Raw genomic sequence first — 20,677 nt, 5'->3', positions numbered from 1 at the left:
GGGTGGGGGGTGGGGAGGTGACGGGCCCAACAGGTTGTGCCTCATTCCTGCCCCGCCTCTCACTTCCTGGGTGCCTGCCTCGGGCAGGGGGTGGACAAGATGAACCCCATGGCCTTAGAGTGTCTGGGTGGGGCATGGCCTGCCTGGCAAGGACTCGCTTCTGCTGGGCACCCTGACACCCAGGCCTGAGAAACAGGAGGAGCCCTCTCCTGGCTCCCGTGCTCAACCCTGGATGCAGAGTTTCCCATCTATTATTCACCTAATCCCCACAACAACCCAACAAGCTGGACATAATGATCCCTCATTTTCAGATGGGGAAACTGAGGTCCAGGCAGCAATGAGGGCAGAGACAGGATTTGAACCCAGCTCTATATGCTACCCAAGACCCCCAGCCAGCTCACCAAGCGCCATCCTCCCCTCTCTAAAAATGGTACATGTGGGGTGGAGTATGCAGCCAGGCCCCCAGGAGGCCAGGCTCGAGGGGGGCGCCGGCTTGCTCTGAGTCAAAATGGGCCCCTGGATGAAATGAATAAGAAAACGGCTTTAACCGTTTCATCGCCGCGACGGGCTCTGCCAAAACTTCCTGTGGGCTGGGAGGAGGGGTTGGGGGCTGGGTTCCCGGAGGTTTGCAAGGGTGGGGGTGGGGGGTCTACCGATTCAGAGGCGGGGTTGGGGGGGGGGCGCCTCTGGCTTGCTAAGGGGAGTCGCTGGCCCTCGGATGCTCGCTGGTGGGGGAGGCCTTCCCCGCGGAGAGCGAAGTCCCCAGAACTTGGTTCTCGGCCCCACTGTCTGTAGGGGTCCCAGACTCCGCAGCCCCCTCCCCAGGGGCCTGAGTCACACGCGGGGAAAGCCGGGAGGGGTGAGTCACGGGGGCGGAGAAGCGGGAGCGAGGCCAGCTGCGGCCAGGGGACCCCCGGGCTGGCCTGAGTCACGCACGCCCGGGCGACGCTGACCCCAACCCCCTTCTCCCGGGATCACGAGCGGGAAGCGCATTGTCAGTAGACTAGGCAGCTGGAGGAAAAGCAGGATGGCTGGGCGGGGAAAGGAAACACGCGCCTGGCTGCGCGGGAAGCTCTGGTTCCCATGGCAACTGGGGGGTCTCAGCTCCATGGGAAAGGTCCCTCCCCCAACAGGGACTGCCCTCCCGTCAGGCGCTGGGGAAGCCCCCGGGCGCTCGGTCGAGGGGCCACAAGTTTCGGATCGGGCAGGAAGGGGTTAACGGAGGCCCCCTCCCGGGTTTCACCGGCGCCCCAAGGTCCCGGCCGGGGCGGGGCTGGTCCTGCCCTGCGCGCCTCCGCTCGCCCAGCCCCCGCCACCGCCCACGCACGCGCGCACGCAGCCAGTGCAGAGCTCCCGCCCTTCCACCCCCCGCGCTTGCACGCACGACCGCGTCGGGTTCCACGCACGCAGCGACCCCCGTCGTGTCTCACGTCACGCACGACGCACGCGCCCCCGCAACGCGGGGAGGGCGCCTCCCGGAGGGGAACGGCGGGGCGGGAGGCGCTCTGCGCACATCACTGCGTCCGCGCAGCCTGCTGTCCTCTGTGACTTTGACTCCCACTTCCCGCCCCCTACACACAAGGTCACAAACAAACTCCCTGACCCACAGTGTCACACGGACGCAGGATACACCTGCCACATCTTGGCACAACCCATTCTAGTCCAGCCAGCCTCGCAGCGAACACGGACACACGTGGATGGAGACGCAGACAATCACGCAGGCACGTCAGTCACATAGCGTTTGTGATAGGGACGCAAACAGAGCCATATTCATACATAGGTAGGTGGCAGATACATCCTGATAAAGCAACCCCATCCAGCAAAATAGGACGGGCGCAGTGGCTCAGGCCTGTAATCTCAGAATTTTGAGAGGCCAAGGCCAGAGGATCGCTTGAGGCCAGTAGTTCAAGACCAGCCTGGGCAACATAGCAAGACCCCTGTCTCTACAAAAATATTTTTTCTTAATGAGCTGGGCATGGTGGTGCATGCCTATAGTCGTGTCTATAGTCCCAGGTATGTGGGGGTTGAGGCGAGAGGATCACTTGAGGCCAGGAATTCAAGGCTGCACTGAGCAGCGATTGTGCCACTGCACTGCAGCCTGGGCAACACAGGAGACCCCGTCTCAAAAGAAAAAAAAAAAAAAAACAGGAACAGGGAGGGACACAGTTTTGCACACCAGGGCTTGTTTTGTCACACAGCCACACTTCTTCCATGGTGATTGTGGTGGCACAGAGATACATACAGACACATAAGATAGTCATGCCATCGCATGACCCCTGTTACCACAAATAGGGGGCACGAAATGGGATACAGTCACAGAGACAAGACCACGTACAGGGACACTCAAAATGTCAAGTGGACGGCCGGGCGCGATGGCTTACGCCTGTAATCCCAGCACTTTGGGAGGCCAAGGCGGGCGGATCAGGAGGTCAGGAGATCGAGACCATCCTGGCTAACACACTGAAACCCCGTCTCTACTAAAAATACAAAAAATTAGCCAGGCGTAGTGGTGGGCGCCTGTGGTCCCAGCTACTGGGGAGGCTGAGGAAGGAGAATGGCGTGAACCCGGGAGGCGGAGCTTGCAGTGAGCTGAGATGGCGCCACTGCATTCCAGACTGGGCGACAGAGCGAGACTCTGTCTCTTTTTCTTTTTCGTTATTTATTTTTTTTATGTTTTATTTTTTTAGACGGAGTCTTGCTCTGTCGCCCAGGCTGGAGTGCAGTGGCACGATCTCGGCTCACTGCAAGCTCTGCCTCCCGGGTTCACGCCATTTTCCTGCCTCAGCCTCCCGAGTAGCTGGGACCACAGGCGCCCGCCACCATGCCCGGCTAATTTTTTTGTAGTTTTAGTAGAGACGGGGTTTCACCGTGTTAGCCAGGATGGTCTCGATCTCCTGAACTCCTGATCCGCCCACCTCGGCCTCCCAAAGTGCTGGGATTACCTGCGTGAGCCACCGCGCCCAGCCTTCTTTTTCTTTATTTTTATTTTTATTATTATTATTATTTTTTGAGACGGAGTCTCGCTCTGTCACCCAGGCTGGAGTGCAGTGGAGCCATCTCCGCTCACTGCAAGCTCCGCCTCCCGGGTTCACGCCATTCTCCTGCCTCTGCCTCCCCAGTAGCTGGGACTACAGGCGCCCGCCACTACGCCCGGCTAATTTTTTGTATTTTTGGTAGAGACGGGGTTTCACTGTGTTAGCCAGGATGGTCTCGATCTCCTGACCTCCTGATCCGCCCACCTCGGCCTTCCAAAGTGCTGGGATTGCAGGCGTGAGCCACCGTGCCCGGCCGAGACTCTGTCTCAAAAAAAAAAAAAAAAAAAAAAAAAAAAAATGCCGGGCGCGGTGGTTCACGCCTGTAATCCAGCACTTTGGGAGGCCAAGGTGGGCGGATCACGAGGTCAGGAGATCGAGACCATCCTGGCTAACACGGTGAAACCTCGTCTCTACTAAAAATACAAAAAATTAGCCACGCCTGGTGGCGGGCGCCTGTAGTCCCAGCTACTTGGGAGGCTGAGGCAGGAGAATGGCGTGAACTCGGGAGGCGGAGCTTGCAGTGAACCGAGATCACTCCACTGCACTCCAGCCTGGGTGACAGAGTGAGACTCCGTCTCAAAAAAAGAAAAAGAAAAAAAGAATGACACAGATATAGACCCAAAGTGAGGTCCCATATAGACGTATATAGTAGACACAGACACACAACACATGAAGATGCAATTGGAGAGAGCCCCACCCAAACTCTGCCTGGACCATACAGAGATACACAGGGGCACACACTAGAGGTTCCCTAGTCACCCTAAAATCTGGATTGGTTTTTTTGGTTGTTGTTGTTTTTGAGATGGAGTCTTGCTTTGTTACCTAGGCTAGAGTGTAATGGCGCGTTCTCGGCTCACTGCAATCTCTGCCTCCCAGGTTCAAGCAATTCTCTTGCCTCAACCTCCTGAGTAGCTGGGATTACAGGCGCTCACCACCACGCCTGGCTGATTATTGTATTATTAGTAGAGACAGGGTTTCACTATGTTGGCCAGGCTGGTCTTGAACCCCTGACCTCAAGTGATCTGCCTGCCTTGACCTCCCAAAGTGCTGGGATTACTGGCGCGAGCCACCAAGCCCGGCCCCAACCTGGATGTTACGGACAAGGATGTTACCGACAAGGATGTTACAAATTTCCCCTCCCCCAGTCCCCGAAACCAGCCCTCCCCCCCATCAAATCAGGCACAGCCTGTTGCACAAACTCGAAGGCCTTATGACACAATGGATGCAGAACACATGCCCGTGTACACACAGTCACAGATCCTCCATCTCACACCTACAAAGACCAGCACATTTGGCCAGGCGCCGTGGCTCACGCCTGAAATCCCAGCACTTTAGGAGGCAGAGGCAGGAGGATTACTTGAAGTCAGGAGGTCGAGACCATCCTGGGCAACATAGCAAAACCCTTTCTCTCAAAAACACAAAAAAACCTAGCACATTTCACATGGACTCAGACACACACAGACACAGGGAGGGGGGACTGGCTAGGAGTTCCTGGCAGGATGTCAATATCTGGGCTGTAGGGGGCCTGCCAGAGTCCTCCATGGTAATGATGCATGGAGTCCACCCAGTGGCTGTGGTCAGCCAGGGGAGTGGCAGAGGGGCACTGTTCTCCAGTTGTGGGACTGAGGGTCCCCTTCTCAGCCCTGATGAAGACTGGGTCCCTGCCCAGATGTGAACGCTGGAGGGGGCAGGCCGGGGTCCAGCTGTGGCCACAGGGAGGGGTTGAGTCAGCCGCTTCCCAGCAGTACAACCCAGGCTGGGCCCAGCTGTTCCTGGAAACCAGTAGAGGGGGTGGGCTCCCCAATCCAGCTGGGGGCTGCTGGCCCAGACCTGCACACCAGGGCTCTGTGTCCCTACAAATGGCGGCCTTCAGACCATCCCCCAAAACGTTGGGGGCTCTCTTTACCTAAAACAGGGGTTTGGATCCTTCTTCCAAAATGTGGAGGGTTTTTCATCCCCTCTTGCTGAATTAAAGGTGCCTGGATCTCCGCACAGCGGGGCTCCCTGTGTTTCAAAACAGAGATTGCTGCTGTCTTCCCTGCCGACATAGAAGCTCACTGCTTTTCCCCAAATGTGGGACTCCCTGCCGCCGCAAAATGGAGGGTTATGCTCCTCCCCCAAATTGAGCACACCCAGATTTTCCTTAAGTCTGGGGACTCCTGGCTCCCCGAACATCTGGGACGCCCACAACATCACGCCAACATTAGCACAATTTAAGTCAATTTGCCTAAATATTAGGATTTCCAGATTTCCCCTAAACATCAAAATCCCTGCGACCCCCGCCCTAATGTGGTGATCTCAGCATGTCCAGCCACCCCTGCTTGTAACAGCTGTGGTTCCTGGCTCACCTCCCATTGCTACCTGGGAACGGGGTGGCCCTGTTTCCCTGTATTGGCAGCACCCTCTCCTCTGGTGAATGCGAGGTGGGGGAGCCAACGGCAGCTGTTCCCACGACCGCCGGAAGACAGCCCAGTCCGGAAGCCAGCGCTGCCGGCCCTTGTCCCCTTCCCCCACTATCCTCTCCACCCGCTCCCAGGGGCTGGAGTCTGGAAAACCACGCGGGAGGAGGTTGTGGGGATATGGACGAGCATCCGAGGCCCCCGGGTGCGTACGGCTGCGCATGAGTGGGCTGTAATCGGGTGTCTGGGGGTGAGTGACTGCGTTCGTGCGATGCGCGCGGGGAGCAGCTGTCACTTTGCCCACCCTGCTCCGGGGCAAGGTCTCTGGCGCCAGGATCTTCTGGGTGGGTGGGAGCAGCGCCCCTCCCCTCCGATCTGGGCCCGCCCCCAATGCAGAGCCCGCCCCTCCCTCTGGGTACAGCTAATAACCTCTAATTAGTGCACATTACCCCGCCCGTCTACGGGGGAGGGGTTGCCGAGGGACCCTGGGGTCACAGGGCGCGAGCCTGGGCTTCACCCTTCCCCTCAAAACCCGGTCCACTCGGAACCTCTGTTTTCTCGCCGGCAAAGCAGGGAATTAAAACAGCACTTGCCATCTGGAGACATGGGGAGGATTCAATAGTCTATGTATTTAAATCGCTTAGCGCAGGGACTGCATACAGTAAGCACTCCATACATGGTGACTGCAATTTATTGTTAACTATAATTCCCATCACTTTCCATTGACCCCCCCTCCACCGCCCCAGCCGGGGTTTCAGGGCGGGCGCACAGTCTTCCCCCTAGGCCGCGTTCTGCGGTCTCCGCGCCCCCTGGTGGGCCCGGGCGACGCGGCAGCTTCAGCCAAATCCTGGGTTCTGAGGTGGGGGTGATGCCGGGCGCGCATCTGGGGAGGGCAAGGCGCGGGGGAAATATCGTGGAAGACGGATCCAGGCTGGGCAAGGGTGCCTATCCATCAGCCAGGACATGTGTGTCTAACTGACCTCTTCTCGACCTAGGACCATACCCGTGTTCCCCTATCTACTCCTGGAGTCAATAATGCGGGGAGGATCCCTTCATTTATTTATTTCTTGAGACAGGGTCTCCCCCCTGACGTCCAAGCTGGAGTGCAGTGGCGCGACCACGGCTCACTGCAGCGTTGACCTCCCGGACTCAAGCGATCCTCCCACCTCAGCCTCTGGAGTAGCTGGGAATAGGCGCGTGCCACCACGCCCAGCTACTTTTATTTTTTATTTTATTTTTGTAGAGACGGAGTCTCGCTGTGTTGCCAGGGCTGTTCTCGAACTCCTGGGTTCAAGCAGTCCTCCCTCCTCGACCTCCCAAAGTGCTGGGATTACAGATGTGAACCATCGCGCCAGGCATTTTATTTTATTTTATTTTATTTATTTTTTTTGAGACAGTCTCGCTCTGTCGCCCAGGCTGGAGTGCAGTGGCGCGATCTCGGCTCACTGCAACCTCCGCCTCTTGGGTTCAAGCTATTCTCCTGCCTCAACCTCCCGAGTAGCTGGGACTACAGGCGCGTGCCACCATGCCCGGCTAATTTTTTGTATTTTTAGTAGAGAAGGGGTTTCACCGTGTTAGCCAGGATGGTCTCGATCTCCTGACCTCGTGATCCGCCTGCCTCGGCCTCCCAAAGTGCTGGGATACAGACGTGAGCCGCTGCGCCCGGCCCTATTTTTAAATTTTTATTGTTATTTTTTTGAGACAGAGTCTTGCTCTGTCACCCAGACTGGAGTGCAGTGGCCCTATCACGGCTCACTGCAGTCTCGACCTCCTGGGCTCAAGCTATCCTCCCACCTCAGCCTCTGTAGAGCTAGGAGCTAGGACCACAGAAACACGCCAACATGTCTAATTTTTTTTTTTTTTTTTTTTTTTTTTTTTTGAGAAGGAGTCTTGCACTGTTGCCTCCTGGAGTGCAGTGGTACGATCTCGGCTGACTGCAACCTCCGCCTCCAGGGTTCAAGCGATTCTCCTGCCTCAGCCTCCCGAGTAGCTGAAATCAGGCGTGCGCCACCACGCCCAGCTAATTTTTAGTATTTTTAGTAGAGACGGGGTTTCACCATGTTGGCCAGGCTGGTCTCGAACACCTGACCTCGTGATCCGCCCGCCTCGGCCTCCCAAAGTGCTGGGATTACAGGCGTGAGCCACCGCTACCTGGGTAATTTTTAAATTTTTTGAAGAGAGGCTGGTCTCCAACTTCTATCCAAATTAATTCTCCCTCCTAGGCCTCCCAAAATACTGGAATTACAGTCGAGAGCCACCGCGTCCGGCGGGAAAACCCCTTTAGCATCCCCTCTCCCAGTCCATAGAAAGTGCCAGGGCTCGCCCCTCCCCGCACAAAGGCTCCGATTATAAAGTGGTTAGACACAAGAATTTACTTAAGTTGCAGGGAAAAGATGTGAATGCGCTTGTGTAACAGGGTGGAGCACCTCCGTCTCAAAAGGATCTTGAGGACCTCCCACCCCAAAAAGGGCCAGGGCGAGGATGGGAGGTGGGAACACCCTCGGATGCACAAGGCTGGGCCAGGCTGACCCCTAGCGGCAGGGCGGGCGCCCGAACGGTGCCCGGATCCAAGATGGCGGGGCTGGAGGCAAGAGCGGGCGTGGGGAGGAGATTACGTTACCGAGGCGGAGCCTGGGCTTGGGGGCGGGGCGGGGCCTGCGCCTAGGGGGCGGGGCGGGGCGGCGCTCTAGGCCGAGCGGGAGGTCGGGGCTGCGGGCGCTCGCTGGTGGCGGACCCGGAGGCTGCTGCGGCGCCGGGGCTCCGTGGCCTGGATTGAATCCGATCGGGAGCCATGAGCGTGGACAAAGCTGAGCTATGCGGGTCTCTGCTCACCTGGGTAGGTCGTGGGGCGGGGCTAGGGGAAGGTGAGCGCCCGCTCCTCTTGCCCGGGATCCCTGGCCCTGGTTCGGTCAGTCTCTTGGTGCTGGGGCTGGGAGGTGCGGGGTCGTCGACTTGCTGGACCGTTGGACTCTGGCCCGAGCACCCGCCCCCGTCACGTGGCAAGTCTGCGTGGAAAGGACAGGTGAGGCCCCGCCCCTCTGTGGTTGGTTCACGTGGGGCGAGGACACAGGTGAATTGGCCTGGTCACGTGGTGCCTGTGGGGCCCAGGTGACTCGCGATACCACCCTGGCCTGGACGCGCAGGGTTTGTTGGGCAGAGGTGAAGTGAGGCCACGCCCCCTCCGGTCTCAGGTGAGCAGAAGCCAGTCCCTCGCAGAGCTGCTGTGGCGGAGCAGCGCCCGCCCCACCATGTGAGGTTCGCTGACTGGAAAAGTCTGCAAAAGGGGAGTGGTTCGGCGCTCCCAGGCCCTAACTCTTTCCGTTGTCCTTTCCTTTACCCCTCAGTTACAGACGTTCCACGTTCCGTCTCCCTGTGCCAGCCCTCAGGACCTGAGCAGCGGCCTTGCCGTAGCCTATGTGCTGAACCAGATGTGAGTGGAGCTGAAGGGGAGGATCCCAAAAGTGTCCCCCAGTCTGCTCATCCCACCTTCTCGCCCCCAGAGACCCCTCCTGGTTCAACGAGGCATGGCTCCAGGGCATCTCGGAAGATCCAGGTCCCAACTGGAAGCTGAAGGTGACAAGTGGACTCCTGATTAGAGGACAGACTGGTGAAGAGATGACCAGGGACGGGCCAGCTAGGCACATGTCCTGGGTGATGGGCAGGAAGAGGGACAGATGTCTGGTGATCAACCATTTGTTCATCCATTCATCTATGGAGTACTCACCCTGTGCCAGGCCTGGGCATTCAGCAAGGAATAACACAGACAAAAACCTGCCCCACACAGCCATCATTCTAGTGACAAGCAACACATACACAACCGTAAAAATTAACTTCCAGGCTGGGCGCAGTGGCTCATGCCTGTAATCCCAACACTTTGAGAGGCTAAAGTGGGTGGATCACCTGGGGCCAGGAGTTCAAGACCAGCCTGGCCAACAAGTTGAAACCCCATCTCTACTAAAAATACAAAAATTAGCTGGGTGGGGTGGTGTACGCCTGTAATCCCAGTTACTTGGGAGGCTGAGACATGAGAATCACTTGAACCTGGGAGGTGGAGGATGGAGTGAGCTGAGATTGAGCCATTGCACTCCAGCCTGGGCAACAGATCGAGACTCTTGTCTCAAGAAGAAGAAAAAAAAAAAAAAAGAAAAAGAAAAAGAAAAAACTTTTGATGCCAGTAGTTCTGTGAAGACAACAAAAAAGCAGGGCTTTGAGAGAGAGCAATGAGGGCATAGGTGGCTGATTACATCAGATGGGTTAATCTCCAAGTGAAATTTGGGGGAACGGTGTTCCAGGCATAGGGAATAGCAGATGTAAAGGCCGTGATTTGGGAATAAACTTGGTGTGATGGAGGAATGGCAGAGAGGGCAGAACAGAGCAAGAGGGCAAGATTTGTAGGAGATGAGGTCATCAGGGGCCTGGCAGGCCATGGTGGGGGTGTGGATTCTATTTTTAAGTGCTGTGGAAAGTCAAGGCAGGGTTTTAGCAGAGCAAAGATGCAACCTGGCTTGGGCTTTATAAAGCTCCCCCTGGCTGCATGGAGAGAAATAAAATGTAGGCAGCAAAAGTGGAAGAGGAGAGGCAGCTGGTGCACTAATCCAGGTGAGAGGTAAAGATGGATGGGTAGGGCTGAAGGATGGTGGGGCAGGTGGTGAGAAGTGACTTGGTTCTGGAGACATATGAAGGAAGATGGTCAGGCAGGCCGGGCACAGTGACTCATGCCTGTAATCCCAGCAATTTTAGAGGCTGAGGTGGGAGGATTGCTTGAGCTCAGGAGCTTGAGACCAGCCTGGGCTACATAGCAAAACCTCCTCTCTACAAATAAAAAAAAGTAGTCGATTGTGGTGGCATATGCCTGTAGTCCCAGCTACTGGGAGGCAGAGATAGGAGGATTGCTTGACCCCAGGAGGTCGAGGCTGCAGTGAGCCAAGATTGCACCACTGCACTCCAGCCTGGGTGACAGAGCCAGACCCTGTCTTAAAAAGCTAAAGCAAAAAAAAAAAAAAAAAAAAGAAACAAAGATGGTCAGGCAGACAAAAGGGGCAGACAGCCAGACAGGTCACCCCTAGAGGAAGGCGCACACAGACAGAATAGGATGAGATGAGCAGGGAAGGAGAAGTGAGGTGGAGAAAGGATGGGACCTACAGATTCAGAGTGGGAGGCCTCTGAACTTGTCCACAGTTCCTTGTTCCTCCCTAGGTCAGCAATCTGAAGATGGTCTTACGGAGCCTAGTAGAGTACTCCCAGGATGTGAGTAACTGTAAAGGGACTCAGGGGGTTGAGTTGGGAGAAGGGTGGGCCCATGAGCCCCTGACACCCCCTTCTCCCCAGGTCCTGGCGCATCCTGTGTCAGAAGATCATCTCCCAGATGTGAGCCTCATTGGAGAGTTCTCAGACCCAGCAGAGCTCGGCAAGCTGCTTCAGCTGGTGCTGGGCTGTGCCATCAGTTGCGAGAAAAAGCAGGGTATGGGGAGCTTAGGGGGTCCCCAGGGCTGGCCTGAGGAAATCCTCCTTCCTCCCCACCTCACCCCTGGGTCTCAGCCTCCCCCACCTTGATCCCCAGACCACATCCAGAGAATCATGACGCTGGAAGAATCGGTTCAGCATGTGGTGATGGAAGCCATCCAAGAGGTGGGTGGGGGCACTCAGTGTGCAACTGGAAAATGTCAGGAGAGGGGACATCTCTAGGGCAGAGAGAACTGGGCACAGGCCCTGCCCTGGTAAGGTCTGGACTCTGCCTGGAACTCAGCTGGCCAGACATCTCTGTCTCATGTGTCTGCCAGCTCCTCCCAGCTCTAAGTCGCAATCTAGCAGGCTCAAGGGATCTGGCTTCCCTCTGTGCTGGAGGCAGGAGGGCAGCCTCTGGGCTGGGGTTATTGGGCAGAACTGGCCTTGACGGGAGGATGGAGAGGTTCTCAGGTTAGATAGTAGATACTTTGAAGGCTGGCCTCAGATATCCAGTTCATTACAATGCCCCTTCCCACTCCCCAGCTCATGACCAAAGACACTCCTGACTCCCTGTCACCAGAGACGTATGGCAACTTTGACAGCCAGGTAAGAGATTTGGGGGAAAGGTGTTCCAGGCACAGGGATCAGCAAATCCAAAGGCCGGGAGTTGGGGATAAGTTTGCTGTGATTAACCTTGTGACTTAACCTTGTTAAAGGTCCAGACCCCACTTACAGATGCTCAGGGCTGCCTAAGGGGGAGGGGCTTGTCCTTAAGCCTGTAAGCCACGCCCATCTTCCAGGGTGCTAGCCACTTCCTGTACCAGGTCTCCAGTGTTCTGGAATCGCTCTTCCTTCAGTCTCCAACCCCAGCCCTGTTTTCTTTTCTTTTCTTTTTCTTTTTTTTTTTTTTTTTGAGATGGAGTCTCACTCTGTCACCCAGGCTGGAGTGCAGTGGCACGATCTCGGCTCACTGCAACCTCCGCCTCCCGGGTTCAAGCGATTCTCCTGCCTCAGCCTCCCGAGTAGCCAGGACTACAGGCACGCGCCACCACACCCGGCTAATTTTTGTGTTTTTAGTAGAGAAGGGGTTCGCCACGTTGGGCAGGCTGGTCTGGAACTCCTGATCTCAGGTAACCCACCCGCCTCAGCCTCCCAAAGTGCTGGGATTATAGGCGCGAGCCACTGCACCCGGCGCCAGCCCTCTTTTCAATCCTGAGGGTTTCTTGGCCCCCTCCATTTGGCCTCTAGAGATCTCAGCCTCCCTCCCCCCGTCCTTCTCCTGAATCCCTGAGTTCCTCTTCCCCCTCATCTCTGCAGTCCCGCAGGTACTATTTCCTAAGTGAGGAGGCTGAGGAGGGGGACGAATTACGGCAGCGCTGTCTGGATCTGGAGCGGCAGGTAGGGCCCTAGGTGGGGCAGGGTCACTTGAGTAGTCCCTCTCCAAGCCCAAGCTCATCTTTCTGCCCTGCCCGCAGCTGATGCTCCTGTCAGAGGAGAAGCAGAGCCTGGCGCAAGAGAATGCAGGGCTGCGGGAGCGGATGGGTCGGCCTGAAGGCGAGGGTACCCCAGGTCTCACTGCCAAGAAGCTGCTGCTGCTGCAATCCCAGCTGGAGCAGTTACAGGAGGAGAACTTCAGGTGTGATCAGCTGGGGACTGGGCCAGGCAAGCCAGGGGACCGGGGTAGGGCAGCCCCCTCATGTGCTCTTCCCCCAACACCCCCAGGCTGGAGAGTGGCAGGGAGGATGAGCGCCTGCGCTGTGCCGAGCTGGAGAGGGAGGTTGCGGAGCTGCAGCACCGGAACCAGGCGCTGACTAGCCTGGCCCAGGAGGCACAGGCCCTGAAGGATGAGATGGATGAACTACGGTGAGTGGTGGGTTCCTGGGTCCCCATCACGGGGGGCGGGGGATAAACCTGTTTCCAGAGTTCCCCTCTGATGCCATAGCAGCTCTGTAATTTTCATGTGCCCAGTGAACCCCCAATATGCCCCCTGGACTCCACAGTGCCACCCTGAGCCCTACAGAACGCCCAAGGCCACATTGCACTATCCTGAATTCCACCATATCCCCTGGACCCCACACTGCCCCCCCCTTATCCCACAGTATGCTTCCAAGACCCCATAGCATCCCTGTGGCCCCCCCCAAAACACAAGAACCTCCCCTACAATGCTCTGCAGATCCCACTGCACAGTTTGGGCTTCATAATGCCCCTGGATCCCATGGTACCTTCTAGGACTCCACAGTGCAATTACTTTGCACCCCCTTTTGACTCTACTGTGCCTTCTGTAACCACAAAGGGCTCCACTGGGCCCCTATAGCATCTCTGTAATGCGAAGGTACTAGTGCACCCCCCAATTGCACTTCTAAGGACCCCGCAGTCCTCTTGTCCCATAGCTCCCCCAATGACTCCAAGGTGTCCTTGGCAGATGCTCAGACCTCTCTAGGCTCCCCATCACTCCCCCTATAACCCCACCCTCTGTGTCCCCACAATTCCACCCCAGGGGATACCTGATTATAACCCTGGGCTAACCATTGCTGTAATGGCTCTCAACAGCTCCAGGCCCTGATTGACCCCTAACCCTCGACTTTCATGACCCCTTCACGTTGAACCCAAAAGCCTCAGGCTGAACAACACCCTGTGCTCCAAGGGCCACTCCACATCCCAGCTGACCCCTGATCAGAGCTCTCAGCCCTCCCTCTTCCCTCCCACTCCCCTAGGCAGTCCTCGGAGCGTGCTGGGCAGCTGGAGGCCACGCTGACCAGTTGCCGGCGCCGCTTGGGCGAGCTGAGGGAGCTGCGGCGGCAGGTGCGGCAGCTGGAGGAACGCAACGCCGGCCACGCCGAGCGCACGCGGCAACTGGAGGATGAGCTACGCCGAGCCGGCTCCCTGCGCGCCCAGCTGGAGGCGCAGCGGCGGCAGGTGCGGCGGGGGCGGGGTTAGGGCCGGGGCCCCGCCCCTGGTAGCAAGTCTCTCACCGTTGGCCAGCCCTCCGCCCACCCCGATCCCCTCCCTTATTTGTACGTAGGCCACGCCCTCCGGGCCTCTTCCCTCCACCCACGCTGCTCTTCTGTCTGGGTTAGTAAGCCCAGCCTTTCCCTTCCCTTAAGTACCGCTCCTCTAAATTCTTTGATGCCCGCCGCTTCACCATGCTGCTTGATTTACTTGGGGCTACCTACCCATGTAACAAAACTCGTGGTAAATTGAAAATATCCTAAAATGCATAAAGACCAGGCCTGGTATCCCAGCGCTTTGGGAGGCTGAGCCGGGAGGATCACTTGAGCCCAGGATTTCGAGGCTGTAGTGAGCTGTGGCTGCATCACTGCATTCCAGCCTGGGTGACAGGGTGAGACCCTGACTCAAACAAAAGAAAAAGGCCGGGTGCGGTGGCTCGCGCCTGTAATCCCAGCAGTTTGGGAGGCCAAGGCGGGCACCCCATAACTCCTTCTGTAACCCCACATCACTTGAGGCCAGGAGTTTGAGACCATCCTGGCCAACATAGCGAAACCCTGTCTCTACTTAAAAATAGAAAAATTAGTCTGGGCACGGTGGCTCACGCCTGTAATCCCAGCACTTTGGGAGGCCGAGGCGGGTGGATCACGAGGTCAGGAGATCGACACCATCCTGGCTAACACGGTGAAACCCCGTCTCTACTAAAAATACAAAAAATTAGCCGGGCGTGGTCGTGGGCGCCTGTAGTCCCAGCTACTCGGGAGGCTGAGGCAGGAGAATGGTGTGAACCCGGGAGGCGGAGCTTGCAGTGAGCCGAGATCGTGCTACTGCACTCCAGGCTGGGCGACAGAGCAAGACTCCGTCTCGAAAAAAAAAAAAAAAAAAAAAAATTAACCGGGCTGGTGGCGCGCGCCTGTAATCCCAGCTACCCAGAAAGCTGAAGCACGAGAATCGCTTGAACCTGGGAGGTGGAAGTTGCAGTAAGCCAAGATCTCATCACTGCACTCCAGCCTGGTTGAGAGAGGGAGACTCTGTCTCAAAAGAAAAAAGTAAAAGATATTTAAAAAAGAAAAAGAAAAAGAGAGCTGGGCGTGGTGACTCATGCCTATAATCCCAGCACTTTGGGAGGTTGAGATGGGAGATTGCTTGATGCCAGCAGTTCGAGAACACCCTGGTCAAGATAGCGAGATTCCATCTGTTTTCAAAAAATAAAAATTTTTAAATTTTTTTAAAAAAGAAAATCCATTGAACATACCTTACCTACCGAGCATCACAGCTTAGCCTAGCCTACCTTAAACATGCTCAGAAAACTTACCTTAGCCTAGTTTGGCAAAATCATCTACCACAAAGCCTATTTTATAATAAAGCGTTGACTATATAATGCAATTTATTGAAGACTAATTCATTGCAATTGAAAAACAGAATGGTTGTATGGGTTCCTACTATTAACATTCACAGTTGGCTGGGTGCAACGGCTCACACCTGTAATCCCAGTGCTTTGGGAGGCTGAAGTGGGAGGACTGCTTGAGGCCAGGAGTTTCAGATCAGCCAGGGCAACAGAGCTAGACCCTGTCTCTAAAAAAAACAAGCAAAAACATACACAGCTGAAAGCACCATAGTAAAGTCAAAAAAATAATAAGTCAAACCATCCTGGATCGGGGACCATTTGTACTCAGCCCCTGCCCCTGCTCCCAGCCCTGCAGTCCTTATTCCTCCCCTCTCTGTGTTCAGGTGCAGGAACTGCAGGGCCAGCGGCAGGAGGAGGCCATGAAGGCCGAGAAATGGCTATTTGAATGCCGCAACCTGGAGGAAAAGTATGAGTCGGTGACAAAGGAGAAGGAGGTGAGGCTGAGGTCCCACTGCCCAAGCCCCACCCTGCCAATTCTGGGGTAGCCCATTTCTCAGGAGGCCGAGCCTGACCCGTGGAGTGTCTTGTACCCTGTCCCTGCAGCGGCTGTTGGCGGAGCGGGACTCCTTGCGGGAGGCCAATGAGGAGCTGCGCTGCGCCCAGCTGCAGCCGCGGGGGTTGACCCAGGCCGGTGAGATGAAGCCCCATCCCGGGGTCTTACCTGTCCTGGTGTACTGTTTGGGTAGAACAGGTTGTGTCCCAGTGCATGTCTAGGTTGGGGACAGAGCTAGGCCAGGCTGGAGGTGACCAGAAAGAGGTGACACGGTCAAATTGAAGAGAGAGGCTCAGGGTCTCAGGGTGGAGCAAAGGCTAAAAAGCTTGGCCAACCCTCCCGGTTCTCTATCAAGCCGGGGATGGAGCTTGTGTCAAGCCAGACTGTTGGCTGAACTTGAAGCCCCAAAAGATGATCCTTGGGAAGAAGACCCTAGGGGCGGGGACAGGGGATGCGAAGAGACCTGAAGACTTTTCTCGCATTCTTCAGATCCCTCACTGGATCCCACCTCCCCACCGGTGGATAACTTAGCCGCAGAGATCCTGCCTGCGGAGCTCAGGTATCCTGGGGTCACTCAAAACTCTGGCCCCACCCAGGCCTGCCAAGGCCCGCCCTCAGCCCCGCTCCCGCCCTCCCATCTTCTGCTAGCCCCGGTTGCTTGGTCTCAGCTCCAGGTGCTAGCCGGGCTCCTAGGCCCACTTACTCCTGATTTGGCTCTGTCCAGCCCTACCAGATGACTTTGCTTCTCAAGGGTCTATCCTTAGTACACAAATTATGTCCAACACCTGGCTCCAGTTCCTGCACAAAAATCCTATGCCCTAGCCCCGCTGACTTTGATCCTTTCCCCCAGCGTCCACCCCTGTTAGTGTAACCTCTGTGAGTTTCAGTCCCCTGTGCCCTGCCGGGATTAACTCTCCCACCCCGGGCCAGGCACGGTGGATCATGCCTCTAAGTCCCAGCACTTTGGAAGGCCGAAGCTGGAGGATCACTTGAGCCCAGGAGTTTGAGAGCAGCTTGGGCAACATAGTGGCCCTCTCTACAAAATAAAAATGATTTAAAAACCCGAAAAACGACCGGGCGCGGTGGCTCACGCCTGTAATCCCAGCACTTCGGGAGGCCAAGGCGAGCGGATCACAAGGTCAGGAGATCGAGACCATCCTGGCTAACACGGTGAAACCCCGTCTCTACTAAAAATACAAAAAATTAGCCGGGTGTGGTGGCACGCACCTGTAGTCCCAGCTACTCGGGAGGTTGGGGCAGGAGAATCGCTTGAACCTGGGAGGCAGAGGTTGCAGTGAGCCGAGATCGCGCCACTGTATTCCAGCCTGGGCGACAGAGCGAGACTCCATCTCAAACAAACAAAAAGCCAAAACTAACCAAACAAACAAACAAACAAACAAAAAAACCCCGAAAAACTGTCCCATCCTAGTTCTTCCCATTTCTGCTTCCCGCTTTCCAGTAGTCCCATCCCAGCTGTTCGAATCCACTCTTGTAGCTCCGCCCCTGCCTAGCCCCACGCCCTATCCCAGCTTAGAGCTCCGTCCACTTTAACCCTGGGCCGGGAACCTGAACCCCTAGTAGGTCCTCGGTGCTCCAACCCCATGGTCTGGCTGGGCTCTTCCCCAGGGCTCTGTCCCGCTCCTAGCTCCACTCGCCCTGAGCCCCAGCGAGCCTGCGGGGTGACTCGACCCTGGCCCTGCTCTCTCCTCCCGGGTCTGCAGGGAGACGCTCCTGCGGCTTCAGCTGGAGAACAAGCGGCTGTGCAGGCAGGAGGCGGCCGACCGGGAGCGGCAGGAGGAGCTGCAGCGCCACCTGGAGGATGCCAACCGCGCGCGCCACGGGTTGGAGACGCAGCACCGGTGAGCCCCTGGGGACCTACCTGCGCAGAGCAGGGACAGAGGGGGCCAAAAGTGGGCACAGGCACTAAGCGGCCCCCACCCTCGCAGGCTGAACCAGCAGCAGCTATCCGAGCTGCGGGCCCAGGTGGAGGACCTGCAGAAAGCCCTGCAGGAGCAGGGGGGCAAGACTGAAGATGTGAGTGTCACCCACCACCTCCCAGCCTGGCCCTCCCTTGTGTCCCGAAGTAACCCTCCTCTCTCTCCCATGCTGCCCGATGCCCCATACAGGCCATTGTAAGTACCATGGGCCCAGGATGGCACCCCCCTACCCTCACCCTGGGAAGGAAGAATTAGGGCCTCTCTGGATCCCCCACTCACCTTGCCTCTTCTCTCTCCCAGTCCATTTTGCTGAAAAGGAAGCTGGAGGAACATTTGTAAGTCGCAGAAAGAGGGAACTCCTCGTGGGGGCATGGATTTGACATTAGGGGGGAGTTTCTTAGGCATGTGCCACCATGCCTGGCTGATTTTTTATATTTTTAGTAGAGACGGGGTTTCACTATGTTGGCCAGGCTGGTCTCGGACTCCTGACCCCAGATGATCCACCCGCTTTGGCCTCCCAAAGTGCTGGGATTACAGGCATGAGCCACCGCGCCTGGCCTTCTTTCTTTTCTTTTACCTGTCTGCTATTGAAGAGATTTGTATTCTAGAAAGATCCCTGGCTGCTGGATGGAGTGGTTGAGAGTAGAAGCAGCTAGCAAGGGAAGATGGTGGCTGAACCAACTTGGGAGCTTTGTGATGGGAAGAAGTGGACAGCAGAGGGCTGTTCCAGGGTATACCTGCTAAGGGTGCGGAGGGTTGTGGCTCTGACAGCTGTGGAGCTGGTGGGACCAGGGCACACAGCCCCCAGGCATGAGGGGCAGGCAGAGAGGGCTCTGTGGCCATGTAGGGGCATTTCTGGCTGGCGGGGAGGTCTGTGGCTACCACTGGGACAAAAGAGAAGCCAGCTCGGAGGTCAGCCCACTGCTGCTCATCCCCGGCCCACAGGCAGAAGCTTCATGAGGCAGATCTGGAGTTGCAGAGGAAGCGGGAGTACATTGAGGAGCTGGAGCCACCCACTGATAGCAGCAGTAAGTAGGACCTAGTGACCAGAGGGTGGGGAGATCCCAGAGCCCAGCAGCGTGGAGCTGATGGGCCACCTCTTCCGCCAGCAGCCCGGCGGATCGAGGAGCTGCAGCATAACTTGCAGAAGAAGGACGCGGACTTGCGGGCCATGGAAGAGCGATACCGCCGCTACGTGGACAAGGCCCGCATGGTGAGGACGCTGGGTGTTCCCAGAAGTTGCCTGCCCTGGCTTCTTACTTTTTGTGCCTCCTATTGAGTCAAACCTCCTGCTTGCACATCTGTGCCCCCAACTCATACCTGTCATACCCCACCATAAGACAGACTTCTGCGTGATTCCCCACTGCTACTGATTGTCACATTAAAATACTGCACAGCTGGCTGGGTGCTGTGGCTCACGGCTGTAATCCCAGCACTTTGGGAGGTCAAGGCAGGCGGAACATGAGGTCAGGAGTTCGAGACCAGCCTGGCCAACATGGTGAAACCCCATCTCTACTAAAAATACAAAAATTAGCTGGGCATGGTGGTGGGTGCCTGTAATCCCAGCTACTCAGGAGGCTGAGGCAGGAAAATCATTTGAACCCGGGAGGCGGAGGTTGCAGTTAGCTGAGATTGTGCCACTGCGCTCCAGCCTACGCGACAGGGCAAGAGTCCATCTCAAAAAAAAAAAAAAAGTACCGCACAGCCAGGCGCAGTGGCTCACGCCGCTAATCCCAGCACTTTGGGAGGCTGAAGCAGCTGATCCCTTGAGGTCAGGAGTTCGAGAGCAGCCTGGCCAACATGGCGAAACCCCGTCTCTACGAAAAATAGAAAAATTAGGCGGGATTGGTAACATGCGCCTGTAATCCCAGCTACTCGGGAGGCTGAGGCAGGAGAATCACTTGAACCCGGGAGGCAAAAGTTGCAGTGAGCTGAGAGTGCGCCACTTCACTCCAGGCTGGGCAACAGAGCCAGACTCCATCACAAAAATAAAAATAAAAATAAAGTAAAAATAAAGTACTGGATGGATGGGCACAATGGCTCATGCTTGTAACCTCAACACTTTGGGAGGCTAAGGCAGGAGAATTGCTTGATGCCAGGAGTTCAAGACCATCCTGGGCAACATAGGGGGACTCTGTCTCTATAATGAATGAAAGAATGAATGAATACACACACCCCAGTATGTCCCAGGGGGTTTCAGGGCCAAAGTCACCTGGCTATGACTTCCTCAACCTGTAGGTCATGCAGACCATGGAACCCAAGCAGCGGCCAGCTGCGGGGGCACCTCCAGAACTCCATTCCCTGAGGACACAGCTCCGAGAACGGGATGTCCGCATCCGACACCTGGAGGTGGGTGTCCTCGTCCCTTTACGCTGCCTCCAGCGTATCTAGGCCCCTGACACTTGCCTCCTTGACAGATGGACTTTGAGAAAAGCCGAAGTCAGCGGGAGCAGGAAGAAAAGCTGCTCATCAGTGCCTGGTATAATATGGTAAGTGTGGGGTCTGGGCTCTAAGATCTCATGGGTAGAATATTGGTGGGGGGGTCCTGTGAGCTCACCTGACCCCAACCACACCTCCTCCTGAAGGGCATGGCCTTGCAGCAGCGAGCCGGGGAGGAGCGGGCGCCTGCCCATGCCCAGTCATTCCTGGCACAGCAGCGGCTGGCAACCAATTCTCGCCGTGGACCCTTGGGACGCCTGGCATCTCTGAACCTTCGCCCCACTGACAAGCACTGACAGACCTCACAATCAAGCCAGCCTGGGCTCCACCCACCCTGGCTTCCTCCAGCTCACATGGCGCCCAGCACTGGGCTTCAGCCAGCTGCTCGAGAGCTTTGAGGCCATGATCTCTGCTCTTCCCTCTCCCAGATTGGTGGGGAGGGAGGGCAGGAGGTAGATATAGGCCTGTTCTTTTTAGCAATGTGATTCTTGTCGTTGATTCTCTCTCTGGAGTTCATGTGCTGCCTCAGGAGACTCTGATTTTATATTTGAGAAAAATAAAGGCGTTCAATCTGC

The 20,677-nt window shown here is 56.5% G+C and overlaps 1 protein-coding gene across 24 annotated transcripts; it reads left to right on the top strand.

Moving 5' to 3' along the window:
* Positions 1-5,428: 5,428 nt before the first annotated feature.
* On the top strand, positions 5,429-20,677 carry HOOK2 (hook microtubule tethering protein 2). 24 transcript variants are annotated; one of them, XM_054672753.2, is made up of 23 exons: positions 5,429-5,684; positions 8,779-8,864; positions 8,935-9,007; positions 10,631-10,681; positions 10,763-10,895; positions 10,995-11,062; positions 11,423-11,485; positions 12,197-12,277; positions 12,355-12,515; positions 12,602-12,742; positions 13,594-13,795; positions 15,557-15,667; positions 15,777-15,864; positions 16,216-16,285; positions 17,448-17,585; positions 17,673-17,760; positions 17,964-17,998; positions 18,272-18,394; positions 18,609-18,691; positions 18,773-18,876; positions 19,902-20,012; positions 20,081-20,152; positions 20,249-20,677. In XM_054672753.2, exons 4-23 carry the CDS (start codon positions 10,646-10,648, stop codon positions 20,396-20,398), a joined length of 2,058 nt encoding a protein of 685 aa, XP_054528728.1. In that variant the 5' UTR covers positions 5,429-5,684; positions 8,779-8,864; positions 8,935-9,007; positions 10,631-10,645; the 3' UTR covers positions 20,399-20,677. The 24 variants fall into 24 exon arrangements, with proteins under 24 accessions (XP_054528728.1, XP_063657337.1, XP_063657333.1 ...); XM_054672756.2 differs by having other exon boundaries at positions 5,494-5,639; XM_063801254.1 differs by having other exon boundaries at positions 5,502-5,684; positions 8,935-9,041.

The sequence above is a fragment of the Pan troglodytes genome, chromosome 20 (genome assembly GCF_028858775.2).
Source record: "Pan troglodytes isolate AG18354 chromosome 20, NHGRI_mPanTro3-v2.0_pri, whole genome shotgun sequence".
NCBI classification, from domain to species: Eukaryota; Metazoa; Chordata; class Mammalia; order Primates; family Hominidae; genus Pan; species Pan troglodytes.
This window is presented reverse-complemented; position numbering and strand designations above follow the sequence as displayed.